Below are 18,983 nucleotides of genomic sequence, written 5' to 3' on the forward strand. Positions count from 1 at the left end.
ATCGAAGGCTGGGGAGTCTCAGAAGAATGTACCCAAGCTGTGGATTCAGGAAGATGAGGAAGCTACAGACCAACAGAGCTAGAGGTGCTCCTTGGGTAGCAGTCAAAGTGGATTTTGGTTCACATCAGCCTTTGAGTGAAATGACTGGTAAAAGTAGAGACATGCTAGAATATTTTAGGTTTTGAGTATGTTTGCAATCAGTCCCATGGCAGGCTTGTTTTGCAAACTGGAACAGTGCCTCTTATATTTCTGCATATAATTCACACTGCTTCAACTGTTCTGCATAGAGACAAACTAGTATAAATACTCTTACCCATACTGCAGTTTTCTTCACATTTCATGTGCATTCAGTGATAAATCCATCAGTTCATCAAGCCCCAGTTCTGTTTTAATTTGCCTCACACAGGGAGAACAAGGCACTCAAAAACTCAGATGAAGCATGAAAAATTACTGTTTTGAAACCTGACTTCTTTCAAATAAATATGGGGTTTTTTTAAAGTTGGTGGAAGAGCAAGAATTCTACGACCTTTCGCAATATCCAATTTTGTGACAAAATAGGTGTCCAAATGTTGGTTTTCCATGTTAACACTTCATGCTTGTTAGATAAAGAAGTTCCAAAATACTTTTAAAAGTGAAGTTTCATAGAAAACCTCAATCACATGAAATTAGTCAGTCATGGTTTAGTGAAACAATGTTTCTCACCAGAAGCTTCATTCACCATTTTTTTCCTGTTTTTCTTTTTTTTTCCTGACTGACTACTTAGAATAAATATAGGCTACTTCATGGATGTACTTCACATACTGAGTGGGCTTTATAAATCTTTATTAACTGCTATTAGTGGCTTAACAAAAAATTGCAGCTGTCCACCTACAATCCATAGACTGTACTGATCTTTTATGAGTGATTTTCTTCCTAAAGCACCCATCCAGCCAAGAATGGATCCCATACCTGTGCAAAGCAGGATTCTGTATTTGAAATGAAGCAAGAAATCCTATGCATTGAATTGAAGTTGAGAAAAGAGAGTATCTTGGGAAAGGAAGACTTAGATGACTCTATTTTATGGAAAAGACTGTTCACACGCACAGAACGGACTCTCAGTTCATTATCTTCCCTTCCAAAAAAGCTTTGTGTACCATCGGTGACAGGAGTCAGAGGACAAAGTGTGTGATGAAAAAGGGAAGGTGGATGTAGTAGAAGCAAAACACTGCATATATTTCTATCCTTAAACTAGATAAAAATAGACCTCTCTCCCTGTTATCCCCCTCATTGGATGTTCTAGGGAAATGTGTTGTTCTCAATGCTTTCCACATGAGCTTTTGTTTAAAGAAAAAAAAACATGTATTATTGATGCTTTTTAAACAAAGAGCATGTTTTCACTTATAAAACTTGAACTGGAACAATTAAATTGGACAAAGAGTACAGTTTGTATCAATAATTTACTACAATCATTGTAATGTTTCAGACATTAATAAACTCAGTTGGTTCCTATTTAATGTCAAAGTAATTACTCCAAAATTACATCAGTCTGCCATCCTAAAGGAAATAAAAGTAATAAACCTTTCACTTTTGGCATTAAAGACTCTTACTTAGAAACATTAGTTTCTATAACGTAGCTATATAATAGATCAGTGTAAATATTTAAAAGAGACAACTACATTATCTGCGTCAGCAAATATTTCTTAACCTCCATTAATCCATCTTTTATTACTATTGTAAAAAGAAAATATTAATTACATCTATCAAATCTTGGAAACACTTAAATATCTTTAATGAATCAATCTGTATTTTTATTCTCCTCCCAGCTTTCTAGGAATGCCTGCTTTCTCCATTGGCTTATGGTACTTATGAAGGGCAGAAATCTGGGCTAAATAAAAAGTACAGTGCATTCCTTTACTTATATGCAGTGAGTGTTGTTAAAGTTTCTCTGTTTCAGTCTTTCAGTATCTGAAATTACACTAGCAAAAAAAATTGTCATTCAGAGCACTCATCTAGCTCCCAATTCTACAAAAAGAGCACCCAAAAGCTAGGTATTTTGTTAGACTGGGAGAAGACTGAGAATTAAGTAGTTTTGCTAAAACGTGAACTATGAAATTGGCCTATACTTAGGAATGGGAACAAAATGAGAAAGTTTTCCGAAGTGTTGACAAAATATGGAACATTTCTTACTGTGTGGCCTGTTGACTAATGGACATTGCAACAAGCTGGACAAGTCACTGAATACATACACATTTTTCAAACTTTATAGTCTTCTATTTACAACCTTGTAAGAGCTCTAAACAAATTTGTTCAGCAATAGATGGAACTAGAACAAATATTGGTCAGTGAGAAGCAGAATATAAATTGTGTTTTCAGTAACAGAATTAAAATTGAAATTAAATTGTTACACATAGAATAGGATAAGAACTACAACTAATTAATTACTGTGTAAATAATAAACACTGGTACTGTAGTGTGAGGCTAAGGGCCTATCCACATGGATTCCTTTTTGGTATCAAGGCTGTTCCTAGTTACAACTAGAACATTATCTGAGTTTAAATATCCTGTGGACACATGGGAGATACAGGAACCCAAGGAGAATTTAACAAGCTTGCAAGCATGATTCCATTAGGGATCTGGATTCTACTGGATTCTACTGGAAGTATGAAAAGTCAGTACTATGTATATTCAAGTGGTGTAATCGCTGGTAATTGAAATAAATCATAAAAGTGATGACACAGGAATGTATACAAAGAGGAAACACCTCATGTTTCAGTCATTGTGGAGTTATTAAATGACTATGTTGTAGAAGTCTTTGGATACCTAAAAGTGCCTTTTGCATTTAATTGCATTTTGATCAGTGTTTAAGGCTACTCATTATATAATCATGTTGCTAGTCCAAATCTGCCTCCCCACACAACCTCTCAGTTTAAATGGGGTGCATTTTCAAACCATGGACATGGCAAAGTATTTGGTAGCCTATTTTTATATTGTCTCCAAAGGCCATAGTGATGGAATTATATGCTTCTCACAAAATGCTGCTATTAACTATACTGTGACCACCAAACAAGCCATTGTGAATGCTGAGGGTTTGCTTCTCTCTCCTCATTGTTTCCAGCCAGGCTGAAAGCTGCCCAGCAGCTCACACACACATGGAGGAGAAAAGTTATCATCTCTGTGTGAGATGTACCACATTGCACTTTGCTGAGAAAAAGCAAGAGCCCAAGTTGAATACAGAGAATTTTGAGGAAGCAGTGGTATGACTAAGACATGAATGACCTTAAAAAAGAATTCAATAAAGGCAAGTGAAGAAGATGGACACAATGTGAGGTCTTGAGGTTTCTTGTAAACTCAAAGCAGTGGTGAAGTCACCACTGTGTGTATCTATTTCCAAACATCTCTCTGTGTTGCAAAAGAAAAATCACCAGCATAGTTTGATAACATACTAATCTTTAATCTATAAAGGAGATTAATTTCAAAGTTTAACATTATAAAAGAATAACAAATACTTTTTAAAACAAAAATACAAGATAACACACGGTTGCATCTTGGTTTCTCCTGTTGCCAGAGCTTAGAGTACACAACTTCTGGGGTACAATTCCATTGCATACAGTGTTTCCTATCACTTCAGAATATGTTGGAATTGAAATGAAACCTTTTGATTCACAAAAAAGCTTTGCCAGGTACAAGCTCAAGCCAGGGTGCTACTATGAGTAGCTAGTCACATGTCAGATCCCACATATTATTTAAACAAACCATAGTGAAATCACTGCTTGCTGCTACATTCCTGCCTTCTCATGTCAGCTCCTAGATGCCAGTAGTTCCTCTACCATGGTATTGATCAACCCAGCTACTTGTAGCTCACAGCTGTTCAAGAGCAGACCTTTATTTCATTTGGGTCCCCTGCCCTAAATTCACATACGGAAGTTCTTATCCCCCTCAGACACACATATAAAAAAAAAACATTGGGGGAAAAAAATAATGGAGAAAGTATGAAAACTTTTGAGAACTTTCTTCAGACAACAAAGAAAAAGCTTCAGGCAGGGGCGACGTGATAGCTCCTCCTCTAGTGGGCCCCCAGGCAAACCAAAGAGTCGATAGGGGTAGCCAGGTGTAGGGGAAAAAGGCTTATCCTTCCCTGTCACTATAGTAAGATTTACAATTCTGACCCATATAAACTCTGCTCCTGCTTTGCACTGACCATAGAAACATGCTTTTAGGCCCAGGCTGAACCAGACTGGAGTGACATCACAGTGCACCTGACTCCTTTTTGGTTTGCTGTGTTCATAATCAAACAGGAGAAAAATCCTACCAAAACTTATAAAAAAAGGCACTTCAAAAATTGATAAAAGGATACATTCTTCTATAAGCATCCCGAGTAGAATAACTGTTTTTTGAATCCATTAGTGGTTGTATTCTCATTGCATGATCTTTGGAAAGCCTACTAATTACAATAAAAACAAAATGAAATAAAATATTGCCACCAATGAAGAATCTGTTCAGTAAAAAACTGCAAACTCAAGTAAACAGCAATTTACACAATTCTTTCAATCCTGCAAACCTGAAACATTCAACACTGCTTGGACAAAATTGAGAATACAGTAGATTTTTCAGCATAACTCTACTTAAATGACAGTATTAAGAAAAAGAAGGCATACTACTGAAACCAAAATACATAGAATCAGGTTTCTATGCTACTGTTTGCCAAAAAGTTATTTGTTAAAAAATGGTTTAAATGCAAACTTTTACATCTCCAACATGTTTTACATATTTCAGACAACAAAAGAATACACATACATTGTATGTGATAATTTTTCAAAACCAGCCATTACTTTTTCACAGATTAAAAAAAAAAGTCTGCTTAAATATTTTATTTCTACAAAGTGAATTTACATTTTTAAGTACAAAGTGCAAATACTACAGTTGTTTTTATCGCCTTTTGGTGAGGAAATCTCCCACATGTCAAAGAGATCTGCCTTGGATCAGTAAGGTGTTCACCCTTGCTTCTTCGAAACTTGCTGAAAGGAAGTTGGGAAAATTTGCATTATTAATGATGTTTTCAATTAGTCCAGTATAAATACCTATCTCTATTTTTCAGCAGTGCCCACATGCCACTACCAGAAGGAGAGTTCTGCACAAATATATATAGGGAATAAAAAAATTCCTGCCCTGCAGTCCTTCACGGCATTCATAAGCAAGGGTAGGAGCAATATCTTCACTACTTACTATGGCCCCTTTAAATCTCTACCTGTCAAACACACAGTTTTAGCAACTGCCTGGGCAAGTTCCTGGTTCAATACATCTCCTATGGCATGTGATGTATAAGGAATGGGCTGCTGGCCAAAGTCTCACAAACAATCTATGGCTTTCTTATAAAATTTCTGCTAGGCTGCAAAAAACCCCCTAGGTCTCACTGACAGTGTGTGGGCGTGTATGCGTGTGTTTTTTGGACAGGGAGGAGCTGAGCAAGGGACATACACCTGGTCACTACCTGGTCCTGTCAGACCCACCCCCTATTTGACCTCTTTGACAGCAACCACAACCTCAGTCAGCTTATTAGTGCATGTTTCTCTATCTGCTTTCTTTCAGTAAGCTCATGTGAGTGCACACACACACAGATTTGCACATATGTGAAAAAACATGTGCCTGAGCACACATAAGCATGTACATAACTAAACTGCTACAACAAATTACTAGAGAGCGAGCTTTCGAGTTTGTGTGTCCTGAGTGGTGCAAATCTGATCAGGCCTTCTTAGATGGGTGGTTTCCTTTGAGCAGCTTCTACTCCCTCCAGTAGCTTCCTTCCAAGTGAGAACTTCTGTGATGAAAACCACCTTCTGCATTTGCAGCCATATATTGTTCAAATATGAAACTGCCAACAGATGGTTTTCTTAGCCAGCTTTAATTCAAGGCTATCATTTGTGAGCAACAGCTCTTAAAATAGTTGATGCCGAGTCAGCAAAATTATTAGACAAAATTGAAAAGCATAGATGTTCTAAGGACACTTTTATTACCAATTCTGCAAGTTAGTATCAGATTATAAGAAAGGGGAGAGGGCTTGTCATGCTTCAAGTGTAATGCACGTGTGCCAGTAATTGTCATTATACAATTAAAACAACCCCTCTGAATGCTTTGGGGTTCTGACGGGATAATTGTTTTCAGGCTGTCTTGTTTAAAGCGTATGTGATTTGTGGGGGAAACCTGAAAAATAAAGACCACAAACACTAGTTTAAACAAACAAACTTATCACATTATTGTAGCTGTGAGAATATTTTATATTCCATCAGAGGTATGTAGGAGGTCTCTAGTAGAAACCACAACCACTGTTGAGCTTGCCTTAGGAAGTGCAAACCTAACATCAAACAAAGCAGAGATAAAAAAAGGAGCAAATTGACGAGCAACTTTGAGAGGAAGATTTCTCTTGGCTTGTGGGTAGGTTCACCTGGAGTTCAGTTTCTAACAAATTAATCTAGCTTTATGACAGATGGGAAGACATTTACCACAACTGGGGTTTTGGGGTATTTTTAGCCAAATTCCTATTTTCATTGGTGCAGCATTAACTGAGCTGTTCTTATAATAGGCTTACATGAATAATTTCTAAACTAGTTCATCATTTACTGATGCTTTTGTGGGCATTAATAATTTAAGTCCTCTAACTAACACAACAGTGGGGTAAGAATAGTATGAAGATGATCCTTTTACTAGACCATTCTAATTACTGGACTCAAAAAAGCCCTCCTTCAAGACCATGCAAAAGTTCTAGGAAGGTATGTCAGTACTGCCCAGAAAAAATTTCTTTAGAATACATGGTTATAAAAATAGACACACATAAATTGACAACCACTTTTTATAACCTATTTTCCTGGCCTTTCACTTGAATCCCTCCTTTTCAAAGTGAACATTTCCTTCATTTAAAAACTCTGCTTTTATGCCTTTTGCAGCTCTGAATGGCTTGGGTAGCCAAGCCTCCATAGATGACATACACTGGCACTACTTTGAAAACCAGGATCAAGTCTTTGCAGAAAATTGATTTAAAAAATATCACAGATTATGTTGTCAGGGTACTTGACATTATATTTGCTCCAATTATTCTGCAATTTTAGTTTAAACATAGATTAGCAGACTGATGCAAATCCTAGTTCTTCAGCATCATTTTGCTCAGCCAGCAAAGGCATTTGAAAGTGACAGCTCTTTTCATTCCACTAAGGTTTTAAAAGCTGTTTAAAGCCAGCATATAATAATTCAGTGGGGTTTGTGAAATGTATAGATTTTCATAGAGCATGAGAAATGTGTGGCTATGTTCATTTCAATGAATGTAAGTTTCTGTCTGGAGTGTGACACAAAGAAAAATTGACAGAATTCAGCTAAAGCAAAAGTTAAAGGAAGGTGAAGCGATGCACATTTAAAAGTGTATGGGAATGGTGCCATTCAGGAATGCAGAAGACTCACAAGGGCTCAGTTACACTCCTCAAATTATCCAATGTGTCCTATATGTCAATTTACACTTTCCTAGGAACTTCCACACACAAGCCTAATTCGCTTTGCAAATTATGCACATTTACTCTGCACGTGACTGATTTAGCTTTCCATAGATAGAACTTATGTCAAAATTTGTTAATTGTGATGTATATTTTTCTGGTAACTCTGCAGAATAGCAGATTAATGCAGTTTGAAGCTGCAATGGTAACTGCTAAAACCCCAAGAAATTCACCTGGGAGCAGCAGAAATGGAGACCTTGCTCTCCTCAGTACTCACCTGCCTGCTGGATGAAGTGCTCTCAGTGTTGGTTCTAGGGACCGCTAAAGGAGGGGAAAGAAAACACTATAAATATGGTTTGCAAGTTATCCTCAAGAACTGAAGCCCTCATTCTTGAAAAGATATTTTTATAGATCAGGTAAGAGCACAGCTTTCAATAAATGAGATAAAATATTTCAACTCTTTCATTGACACATCCACTTTTTTTCTTTCCTCAATATAGGTGTTGCTTATTTCAAGGAGTTATATGAAAGTTAAACAACATCTCTTGTCAATTAACATGTTCCATTTGCTCAAGAGATCGCATCTAGTCAAGGTTGAGCATTTTAAATCTATTAACTCTTTAGCAGTAAATATAGTCTATTATCCTGGGCAGTAAAGAAGCATGGACAAGCAGATTGCCTGGAAAGCATTCACTTTTGATTAAAGATATTGCACAGAAACAGTTCTACAAGCCAAAGATATTGTTCACATTTAATCTGTAAAATGACAAGATTATCACTCTTTTTAAAAAATTTCTTAGTCTCAAAGACAGTGATCAAAATTGGGGAAAATAAACCCCCCAAAAAGCTAAATGAATTTGCTAGTCCATTAATCTTCCCAAGCAAACTTGTGAGTCTAGGGAGGACCTCGCTCTCTTGGTTTTCCATGTCAGTCTGTGAGTCAAACAAGCTGTACTGGAACAAAGGGGGACAAAACTGGACCTTGAACAACGCTGCAGCATCTCATACACCCCTCAGAAAGCATGCTTTGCAACTCTCTGGCTTTTATATTGCTTCAAATTTTCTCACACAAGACGCCTGGAACTGACACAAAATGATACAGAAGCCTCCTCCTTAGCTCAGCTGTCACACCTCAGGTGACAAGAGTTATATTTTCCTAGAAATGTAACCCTAACTGCAGTCAAGTGGCAATTGCTTTCATTTGTGCAAGTGAAAGAAGTATCAGAGAGGAAATTTTAATTATCAAGCAAGAGAAACAAAATAGAATAATGGCATTCCAACAAAAGTAATTTTTATTGTCTTGTCCTTAAAATGATGTACTTCTAGTAAAGCAACCCGATGATTTGGTTAAGAGCTTTTTTCCAACTGGACGACATTAGTTTTTCAATGCCAAACTTCTGAGATTTTTTTTTTTTTTCTTCCAAACTTGAATGTTGTCATTGAATAGATTTTTTTGGAGAAGATCTGTTACAAAACTTCAGTTATGGTGGATGTAATTTTTACTTTAGCCAAATCTGTGTGTGATCTTCATATAATTTCATGCCTCTTACAATTTTCATTTCCAAAACAGGCAGTTTATCCTAATCTTTGGGGTTTTTTCCACTGGAATATGAAGTCGAAAAAATTGGGGTTTGCTTTCAGTCTTGCTATGGCTCTCCTTTACCTCTTGCTAGTGATTTTGGACCCAAATTTCATCCACAGTAAGTCCTAAGAGTGCCTGCTACAGCGGAACAGAAGTGTTTCACATTTACAACATAATGATAATAGTCATCCACCTCCATATACATTTGTTAACCTCCACCATCTAAGCGAAAATTGCAAGATATAAATTACGAGATCCACAAAAAAAGCCACAGAAAAAAGATCTTGGATCTGATCAATACTTGTTTTGAGAGATGTGTTACTGGGAGCCATAGACAATTTACCTTATTAGTAAAATGTAGACCTCTTTTGTCTTTCTGCAGTATTCCCTTTCTAGACCTGAATACAACCAATGAGACCTTTGTCCTCACTTCACTTCAAGGTACCAGACAAAACAATTTAACTATATTCATTCTTCTACAACTTCTTAAAGTATGGGGACCAACTGCTACTGTTTAGAATTTTTTTTTTTTTTTTAATTTTTCTCATTTTCAGGAATAATGTGATTGAGCTCTGCAGGGACTATTATACTCTGTAGTCAGTTGTTCCCCTTCCTACCAGTTTGTCAGCAAGGTAAAGTGTCTGTGTATTAGCCATTTCACCTGTTCGGCAGATGACCACATTCCTCTCTGCATCTCTAAACCACATTTGAGAAAAGAGAATTCATTAGAAAGCTCAACCATGCCAAAAAGCACAGGTATGATACTTCCACTCACTCAGAACACAGTTCTATAAGAACACTAAACTGACTTTTTGATGACTGTTACTGTATCCTCTTAGGTTTCCTACCATAATACATTTAATGGTCAGAATCAACAAGAAGTTTTTGATCCTGTTGGAGCAAAGTGATCCACAAGCAACTTTCTTGCCATCTGCCCTAAGCAACAGCTGCATTAGCTGCAGACAGGTGTATTCTTTTATTTTGTATAACTCTGGCACATATAAGTATCAGACTCCATAAGCTTTGAAGAATTTAGTGAAGACGACAGAGAGAAAAGGTTCTTACTATGGCGTTTCTTTGTTTCTGCTTTACCTTCTTCTTTTGTTACTCCCAAGCAGCCCATTAATTCTTGAACTGACAAGGACTTATCGTTGTTCACATCACAGTATTCCACGAACTTCTTCACACATTTTTTGGGCTTTGATTTCTTTCTTAGGAATCTCTTAAATGGCTTGATTTCCTTCTTGCCAATATCACCACTGGAATTTTTATCTAGCTGTTTGAAATACCAATGGACTACCCTCTCTTCCAGAGTATGATTTGGATCAGGCTCTGAAACCCTGAAACAAAAAAAAAAAAAGATAATTTAGTCTTAATTCTGGTATTTAATACCTTTATTTCAGAATAGTTACATCACCATAGGATGACCATCACCATTATTACGTAAAACTCCCTGCTTTTGGACACTGGCTTCTGGTAGTGAATCCCTCTTTTTTTCACTTTGGCCAACTATGTCCCAAATTTTACGCTAGAATCTGCTTTTAGTTTACTCTCTGAAACCCTACTGAGGTCAGCATCATAGTGACAAGCAGCACTTTAAGGGCAAACAGCGCTTTCCCCTTAAATTTCCTGAAACAGAGAAAAGCGGAGAGAGAAGTAAAAGAGAAAAAGACTCTTTCATAGATAGCAGAAGCATTAAATGTGTAAAGTAACCAACTGAAGTTGATCAGCAATCAGCAAAGTGAAGCTCCAATTACAACACATGATGGATTCTCTCAGACATAAAACACCCAAATGTATTGAATTACAGGATAAGCTATAAAAATAAATGCTATCTCCTCTTCAAATGGTAGGCACCTGACCTGCAGATGCCCAAAGTTTGACAGCATTTACACATTTTTAACACTACCTGTGACTGTTGATAGCATTGGTTTGTTTTGCAAGCAACTAGGAAGAATATGAATCAGGAAGGTAGTACACATTCAAGAAAAAAGCCTGAGAGGAGAACAAAGCCTGACACACATTTGCACCAGCAGCTACAGATAAACCCTGAGCTGTGCTGCTGAGAATTCATCTCTCAAGTGTATCTCTGTTTAGTGAACATAGTCCACAGTAGTCACTTCAAAGTAAACTCTCCTAGACAAGTTCTTGGAAATTTACCCTTCATGAAGGCTCCTCAAAGCCCCCAACAATGCATTCACCACTGTTGGAATCCTTTAAAAGACAAACGAAAATGGTCTGAAACCCACCGGCTAGAAGAAAGTGATGGATCAGAGACCGCGTGCACCATATCTGTGGACAACGCATCCAAAACACTCGTCAGGAACTCATTCTTCTTGGCCCCAGGACACCCTAGAAAAGCAGATTTTTTTTTTTCTTTCTTTTCTTCTTATCTGTTTTACATTTATATTTCAACAATAGTTCAGACTTTGAGATAGCTATTACTCCCTGTACACAAATTTTCAGAAATTGTGGACAAGTTCATAACATAATTCAAAACCAAGCATATAAATTCAGGTACATATCTGTAACAGGGCAGGAATAAATGAATAACCCTTTGAACTGAAACAAGTGGGAATCTGTTTTGCATACCTTGAGTCCCTTTATTTCAGTTTTGGCCATTACTTTTCCTTCTTTAGCATTTCTTTAACATGGACGTCACATTTTGAAAAGAACAGCTTTGAAGCAATAGAAGTTTGTACATGACACAAGACAGAAACATGGACTAGAAGCTGACAACACAATACTTATTTCAGATTTCCACTTTTGATGCTTTTATTTTCCATTCGCTTTCTCAACACACATTTTTTCAGTGCATTTGTTTTCCTCTCTGTAAAATGATAGTCAGCTCCTTGTTTCTTTCCCTTTCCTCTTGGACAGGGGTTAACTAGCACTACATGGCACCTAGCCCAATCAGCTGCTGTTAGTTGGTACTTTGGTTCATACTGTGAGATCCTATGGTGATGCTAGATCATCCTCATAATTACATTCCCTATACTACAAAGTTCTTCTCTGAAAGAAACTGACAGCATGTTTCAAACATGTCATATGTCAGATAAATATATACTTAAAAATCCCCTCTTCAAGCAGCACAGCTGGAGCAGATAAATTCCTCTGACAAGCACATGGATGTTGAGACATGGAGGTTTGCTTGTACAATACACATGCTTCCTCTCCTCTTCCCTGGAGCCCTGAGCCAAACACCAGGTCTTCCTCTAACCCTCTAAATAGCTGAGTTAAAGTACAGGATGATCCATGATCGGTGACATGGAGATTACAAGCTTGAAGCTGGAGCCCATGGCAGGACTTTCACAGACAGTTCTATGCTGGAAGCCACTTACCACCATTCTGTTTTAAAGTGAAAAAGGGAAATACTTCAAAGTGTTGTGGAAAAGGAAGATTAGTCAGTCAGTAGGGATTTGGTATTTTATTACACTTCTCAGCAACTTCTGGAACAGGCAGTAGGACTACATGAGCCTGAAAAGCTTCATCTTGCCCAGCAAATTATTTTTTAATACATCCCATGTTGATCCAAGGAAATAAACCTGTGTTATATTAGCCCTTAGTTGTGTTGCAGTAAGAATAGCTCAGCTGTTATGTACAGCAGGAGTACCCACTACATATTATTGTCTAACACATTCATGTAGTTATGAGTTCCTTGCCTTTGGCACCAGGGACATTTTATTCCAGTAACTGTAAAAGGTGTATAACAGGAATTCACTGAGGCAAGTTTCACTATACTAAAGTACACATATGAAAGCAGTTGTCACTCTGTTAGATATGTCTCTTTCTCCTTAGTCTTTAACCGATTGCAGGTTTTTTTCCTGTCACAACTGGAAAAAAGAGAAAAAAGAAATAAACAACAAAAAAAACCCACCCCAAAACAAACCAAAACAAAAAAAAAAAAAAAAAACCAACCAACCAAACAAAAAAAACCCAAAAAACCAAACCAAAAAAATCCTAAACCAAACAGTCCAGCAGCTATGACTGTGATTTTGAGTTTAGTGAGGCAAGCACTTGAGTTTTCCCTGTAAGGAGCAAAAATGAGAAGGTTGGCAAGAGATTAATAAGGGAAGGACAGAAAACTATACCAACAGGTTCCATCCAGTGCATAGTTTAAAAGCGTATTCTCTAGTGCAAAGAGTTTGTGGTTGTTAGGTTCAGGCACTCCAGTCATGAAAGCAAATTGTGCATTGTGATTTAAATGAGGCCACATAACTCTGCAAGCCACAAAAGCACATTTGTCCAGAGATGAGCAGGCAGAGGCCAGGCAGTTCCTGTGCAGCAGGCACATCCAGTTGTGTCAGCGTGCCAACCTGCACGAATCAAGCAACTAAGTCTCTGAGCAACCTAATGAGCTCAGGGCTACCTCTTGCTAGCGAGGACAGCACTGTGGACCAGAGCTGATTCCCTTTGAAGGACAGGTGAAAAGAAGTCTGTCTGAGGCTCCCCATGTAGGCCTATCTTGAATGATATGAGCTTTACTCATTTTGCATTGGAGCTGTATTACCATCATCAGCCAGAAGCCTGAATTCTGCTCCAAACATAAGTTGTGAATTGATATAGAACTTGTGGAAAATGCAGAAAATAAGACCTCAGAATGTAACAAAGCAGCACAACATGGAGCAAAGGCAATTTGACTTTTTCTTTCTCTGTCCTTTTTTGGGATAGATAACAATGTTAATATCCAATTTGATTTAGGAGCTCCACCTGAATTCTTCATACTATATATGAGTGTATTTCTGAAACATCTGGAAGAAACAAAAATCTGCCTTAGGTAGTTTACACTGCCGTCCAGGGAGCTGCTGAGTGTACATATGCTACAGATATAGAGATCAAAATCCTGACTTAGCTTGCCATTTATGAGATACAGCTAAGCAGGGGAAAGTATCAACTTCTAAATTCACGAGAAATCACGAGAAGAAAATTCCACAGTTTAAAGCCTGTCTCTGACAGTTTTCCCCAAGAATAAGAAAGGTTTCTACATGTGTATTTCATAAAGTTGCAATAGCAGCTGACAGCAACAGAAATCTCATAGAAAAGAAAAATTGCTGTTAAAACAAACACAGTCGGTTGGTGTGAAACATTCTAAATTATAACTCTACTACTTAACGTACAATGACACCCCACAAAATCCTCATCAGTTAAATACAGAGAAAATATTCAGTTTCTCCCAATTACAAGTTTTGCTGACGTGTGGCCAATCACACAGCAAATTACCCCACAGTGAAATCTTTGTTCTTTGCAGGTGTTACTAACTCAGAGTAATTCTCTGGAGGCTTCATGCTGAGCTTTAATTTTCAACAAATTTGTGGATGAACTGGCAAGACTGGAGGAGCTTTAGCTTGATTGTAATGAATAATTCACTCTTATTGGGCTAAATACAGAAAGGGAAAGACTAGTCTCTTATAGGCACCTTATGCTTCTTCCTATGGTTTATAGGCTTCAGTTTCTTCTCCTGCAGCTGCCTGTCCTATGTGGATTTGACAGCTTACATAAATAGTAATTTGTTGTTAAAGGGTGGAAGTTGAAAACACGTGGCGTTAACATACAGGTTCTGAAATGTAGACTCGAGTGTTTGCTTTAAGGGTAGTGTTACACAGAGTAAACCTTAGACCAACAAATACATACAAGTGACAGGAATACACAAACACCTCATTTCAGCTATAATATAAAGGAAATCAAAGAACTATCATTATGCATTATATCTCTCGTATGTACGCATCTCTCTATACATACACTCTTAGCACTGAGAATGGATTTTTGAAGTTAAATCTGTGGGGAGGTTTTCCATAAACCTTCTAAAATATGCACCCTAGTGCCTTGGAGCTCCCTGCTTGGTTGATAATAATCTACTACTGTCAGTCTTGGATGATTATTTTTTACGACACATCTAAAGTCATTGTTAATTTCTGTGAAAATGGGAATCCAATAGATAAGGTTAATTTCTGTGAAAATGGGAATCCAATAGATAAGGTTAACCACCTTAGAAGAGATTTTACATTTATCTTCCTGCAAGAGAGAAAACTGTCTTGAATCAGTCACTCAAGTTATTAAAGGCATGACAACTTCCAATCAGCAAATCTAAACCTTCTTTTTTATTCTGTTTGCTAATATGAACATAAAGCTTAGCAGTGCACTCAAATACAATGACCGCTGAAATACCTCTAAAGATTGCAAGTAAGATTTTGATCTGCCAAAAATCAGAATGATCGGACCAATTCATGCGTCATTTGCACCTTTGACTTCACTGAAAAACTGTTATACAGAAGAAAAGAATTTAACAAAATTTTTCAGTGCTACTGGTTATCCTGGAAGAACAGACAATACAACAGAAATATTTTTTCTTGGACATTTATTCTATACACACATATATGAACAGTCATGAGTTTACTTCTGTTGATCCATGCGAACCACAAGTTTGTTTGTCTAGACATGCTGAGGTGCCTCCTCATTTTTTGAAGGTCTTCCTGAGCTCTTCCTGACTCCCTTTCCAAAAAAAAAAAAAAAAAAAAAAAAAAAAATCCTTCAAAATATGAGCCTGGGAAGTGAAATTTGTAACTCTGCTGATTACTAAAAATCATGGTCTCAAATCGTGTCTCACTGACAGAGTCAGTGCCTTTATAGTTTTATTTAACAGATGGACTTGATGACCTCAGAGGTCTTTTCCAGTCTTAAGAATTCTCTAATTCCATGATTCTCTGGCTCATCACAGTTCTTCCCTCACTACAGCTTCTGGTAATTTCTCACAGACAAAAACTATCTACCTCTTATTTTGTATCCTAGAAGGCTTGTGGACATTATTACCTCTCCTTATTAACATCCCTCAGGTATTAATTTTTTTTAATAATTTTATTTTTACGCTTAAATATTCATACCATTTAAAAGAATTAAGTAAAGCTCAGAGCCAAATTCTCTTTCATATGTCCTTACCCAAATTTCAAAAGTAATTAAATAGAATAGAATGGATATTATCTGTAGGGGAGCTACAGATCCATTGCTCTGTAGTCCCAGATCTCTATGTCTTACAGGAAAGAAGTATTATTTCTCTACAAGTGCAGGAAGCAGACTTAAGTTCTTAACATGTATTTAATTTTATTTTTCTTAATACTTTAAAATTATCTTTCTGTTCTAATTTCAAGACACACACACTAAAGAGTTAACAAAGGATGCTCTCCCAAGGCCCTACCCTTCAATCCTAGGCATTCATATCATACCAAAGTGCATTGAGGGGGATTTGTTGAACTTGAGCCTGCTGAAATGAGGTGTCTCACCCATAATAGTTACTTAAGCTCAGTATAAAGGAACCCATTCAGAAGGCATTCATCCCAACTACCTCAGATTTTTTTCATTAGAATAGAAGAGAATCTCCCTTAAAATGTTTATCTTCTTCCCTATTAACTGAGGAAGCCCAGACAGATAATTTATATTCCCAGGTGGTGTTAAACAGCAAGTGATTAATTCTATATGTATCTGTTTTATAAATAGAACTAGGCTCAAACTACTCTGTGATTCTTCGGGTAAATGTGGAGGAAAGAAGGAATAATATTCATAGCAGAAACACAAGACACTATAAGCAGCTTTTGCAGGCAACTGAGTGACAAAGACTAGGGTATTTGTTGATAGGAAAAACAGTTCATTGCATTTATTTCAGTTCCTGTAATATTACAGCTAAACAAGAAAAAGAGGATCAAATCAAAACATCAAAGCATAATACAGTCAATGTGAAATGGCTAACTTCTGATTACCACTTTTTAGTTTGGTTTTCCCTCCATGAGAGTTTGAAAGGCTTTTGAGAAATGAATTTCTTGCTGCTAACAGGTCTGAGATGTCACTGTGACAACAGGAAGGGACAAACCAGTTGAAACACCGTAATCCTTTCAGAGGCCATTCAGCCAAAAACCAAAGCTGAACTTGAGAAAGGCTTTGGACCTTATTTGCCATTCTTAAACATTCTCTTATAGACCTTAACCTTTCTAGTTTTGACTGGGAATTGGAAAAGGTCTAAAAATTCAGATCATAAGGAGTTGTGCCTCTTTGCTCTTTAACTGTGTACAAGACAACTGATGTTTCTATTTGGCAGTCAATGCCTACACAATACCTACTTCACTTTTGGAGGCCAAAGACACCTCAGTATGTTGAGGAGGATCTGACATTCTGAGGTTCAGTCTGTGCCCATGCAAACTTGTAGCCTTTAGAGGCTCATCACCTCAGGTTGAGCATGACCTGCAGTGCAGCCATGTGGGTCCAGCTCCAGTGGAAGAAACACAATGCATTTCCCTGGAGTGTTGGCACAGTGACCAAAGTCAATCATCCCACTGATGAGGACACAGAGGGAACAGTTTAAAAATTAGAAAAGGGCCCAGAAATGTGTGAAAGAGAAAAGAAACTAGATCTGATTTTCAAAAGGTTATACTTCTGCTTTTTATACCATATTTCATGACTGCCTGTACCTAAGATAAACAGCCAGTACCTCTGACGGAAGTAACACTTTCAACAGTAGCTTGTTATACTGAAATATTTTGGAATCCAGTTTTATATAGTATGACAGGCATCTGAATCTCCCCATTATCACACTGAGAGATTTAACAATTAGCAACCAATACTGCCTAGAGTGTAAAAATGCGGTTATTTTTAGTAGACATTTATTACTTCCCATTCACTTGTATTTTCATTATGTTGTTAGGTTTCCTCTCAGGAGATGGGCATGAAAGAAAACATATTTAATTACCTCCATTTAAATATCCATTAAAAAGGAAAAGCTATTATGAAGAATGTATGTTGTTGTAATTATGGAAGTGACCTCAGAAATAAGGTGCATAATTCTGGTCTCCTGATGGAAAAATTGAACTATGGGGATTTGACTTAGTGGGGATGTTTCTTACATTATTTAATTAATCTAAGCAGCCTGCTCCTTGGAAACCTTCATGAAAAACAGCCTTTTCTACAAACTGATGCTGATTTTAACTTTTCTGTCTACCTCTTACTGAGACTTTTATCATTGCAAGCATAAGCTGAAAATCCCCAAAGCATCCATTCTCATCTAAAGCCACAAAAAAAGTCTTTATTTAGACCCTAAGAACCAATGGTCATTAAATCAGATGAAGGAAATTCAGAGCTGTTGGGCCAGCAGCACACATTCCTGTTACAGGAATTTTCTAAGAGTCCCTGTGCACAGAGCGGTACCTTCATGCCCGTGTGTGATTCTTACGCAATCACAACACAGGATGGATGGAGCTGGGAGGCCAGCACTCCTTAAAGATACCTTTCAATCTCTCAAAGGCCATTACATACATGACAGATTTTTCCAAATACACCTTTGAAACCCTGCACATTGGTTGCTTTGGGGATTGTTTTGTTTTGGTTTAAAAAAAGAACAAATATAGATGGTACAGAGCAACGCCAACCCAGGGCACCTAAATGGAGCATTTCACAGATTCAGTGACTCAGTGTATCTTGAATCTGGAAATAAAAGCAGTGGCAGAACCACCAAGCGCAAAACTAAGTCAGTGGTACCAGGGCCCAAAGCATATTGTTGGATGGTAAAGGATGAGATGGAAAAAAAAGATGGGGAAGCAGAAAGGAGGCAGAAGATCTAGCAATATTGCAAGCAGTCATGTAAAATATCAGTCTTTACCCTTGCTTTATTTTGCTTATACCCATACTTATGAGTACTGACCTTGCATTAAGAGACAAATTTTCAACAGCTTTATCTGATTATTTTTTTCTCCCTCCCTTCCATAACTGGCAAGTGACAGATTTAGAAATTGGATAGCCAATACAGTGGGAGGCTAGAATTAATGGCAGGCAGGCATAGCTATTTCTTGGAACATTAACTATATACTGAATTGTAACTCAGAATTGATCTTTACAGCAGTGATTAAAAGAGGTTCATAAAATGTAAATCGTGGAGGTAAATGAAATGAAACAAGAATCAGCAAGTACCA

The 18,983-nt window shown here is 37.3% G+C and overlaps 1 protein-coding gene across 4 annotated transcripts in view; it reads right to left on the reverse strand.

The window, feature by feature from the left end:
* Positions 1-3,406: 3,406 nt before the first annotated feature.
* The window catches only part of SMOC2 (SPARC related modular calcium binding 2), a 140,753-nt gene continuing 125,176 nt past the window's right edge, over positions 3,407-18,983 (reverse strand). For 2 of the 4 annotated variants that reach the window (XM_032102391.1, XM_032102393.1), the window contains exons 10-13: positions 11,286-11,388; positions 10,129-10,376; positions 7,732-7,775; positions 3,407-4,994 (exon numbers count right to left, since the gene is read on the reverse strand). In XM_032102391.1, the coding sequence (XP_031958282.1) occupies positions 4,971-4,994; positions 7,732-7,775; positions 10,129-10,376; positions 11,286-11,388 (419 nt within the window). In that variant the 3' untranslated portion in view covers positions 3,407-4,970. Of the gene's footprint in view, positions 4,995-7,731; positions 7,776-10,101; positions 10,377-11,285; positions 11,389-18,983 lie in introns of all 4 variants that reach the window. The other 2 variants (XM_032102390.1, XM_032102392.1) reach the window with 1 other exon arrangement.

Source organism: Corvus moneduloides, chromosome 3, assembly GCF_009650955.1.
Source record: "Corvus moneduloides isolate bCorMon1 chromosome 3, bCorMon1.pri, whole genome shotgun sequence".
In the NCBI taxonomy this organism is placed as follows: domain Eukaryota; kingdom Metazoa; phylum Chordata; class Aves; order Passeriformes; family Corvidae; genus Corvus; species Corvus moneduloides.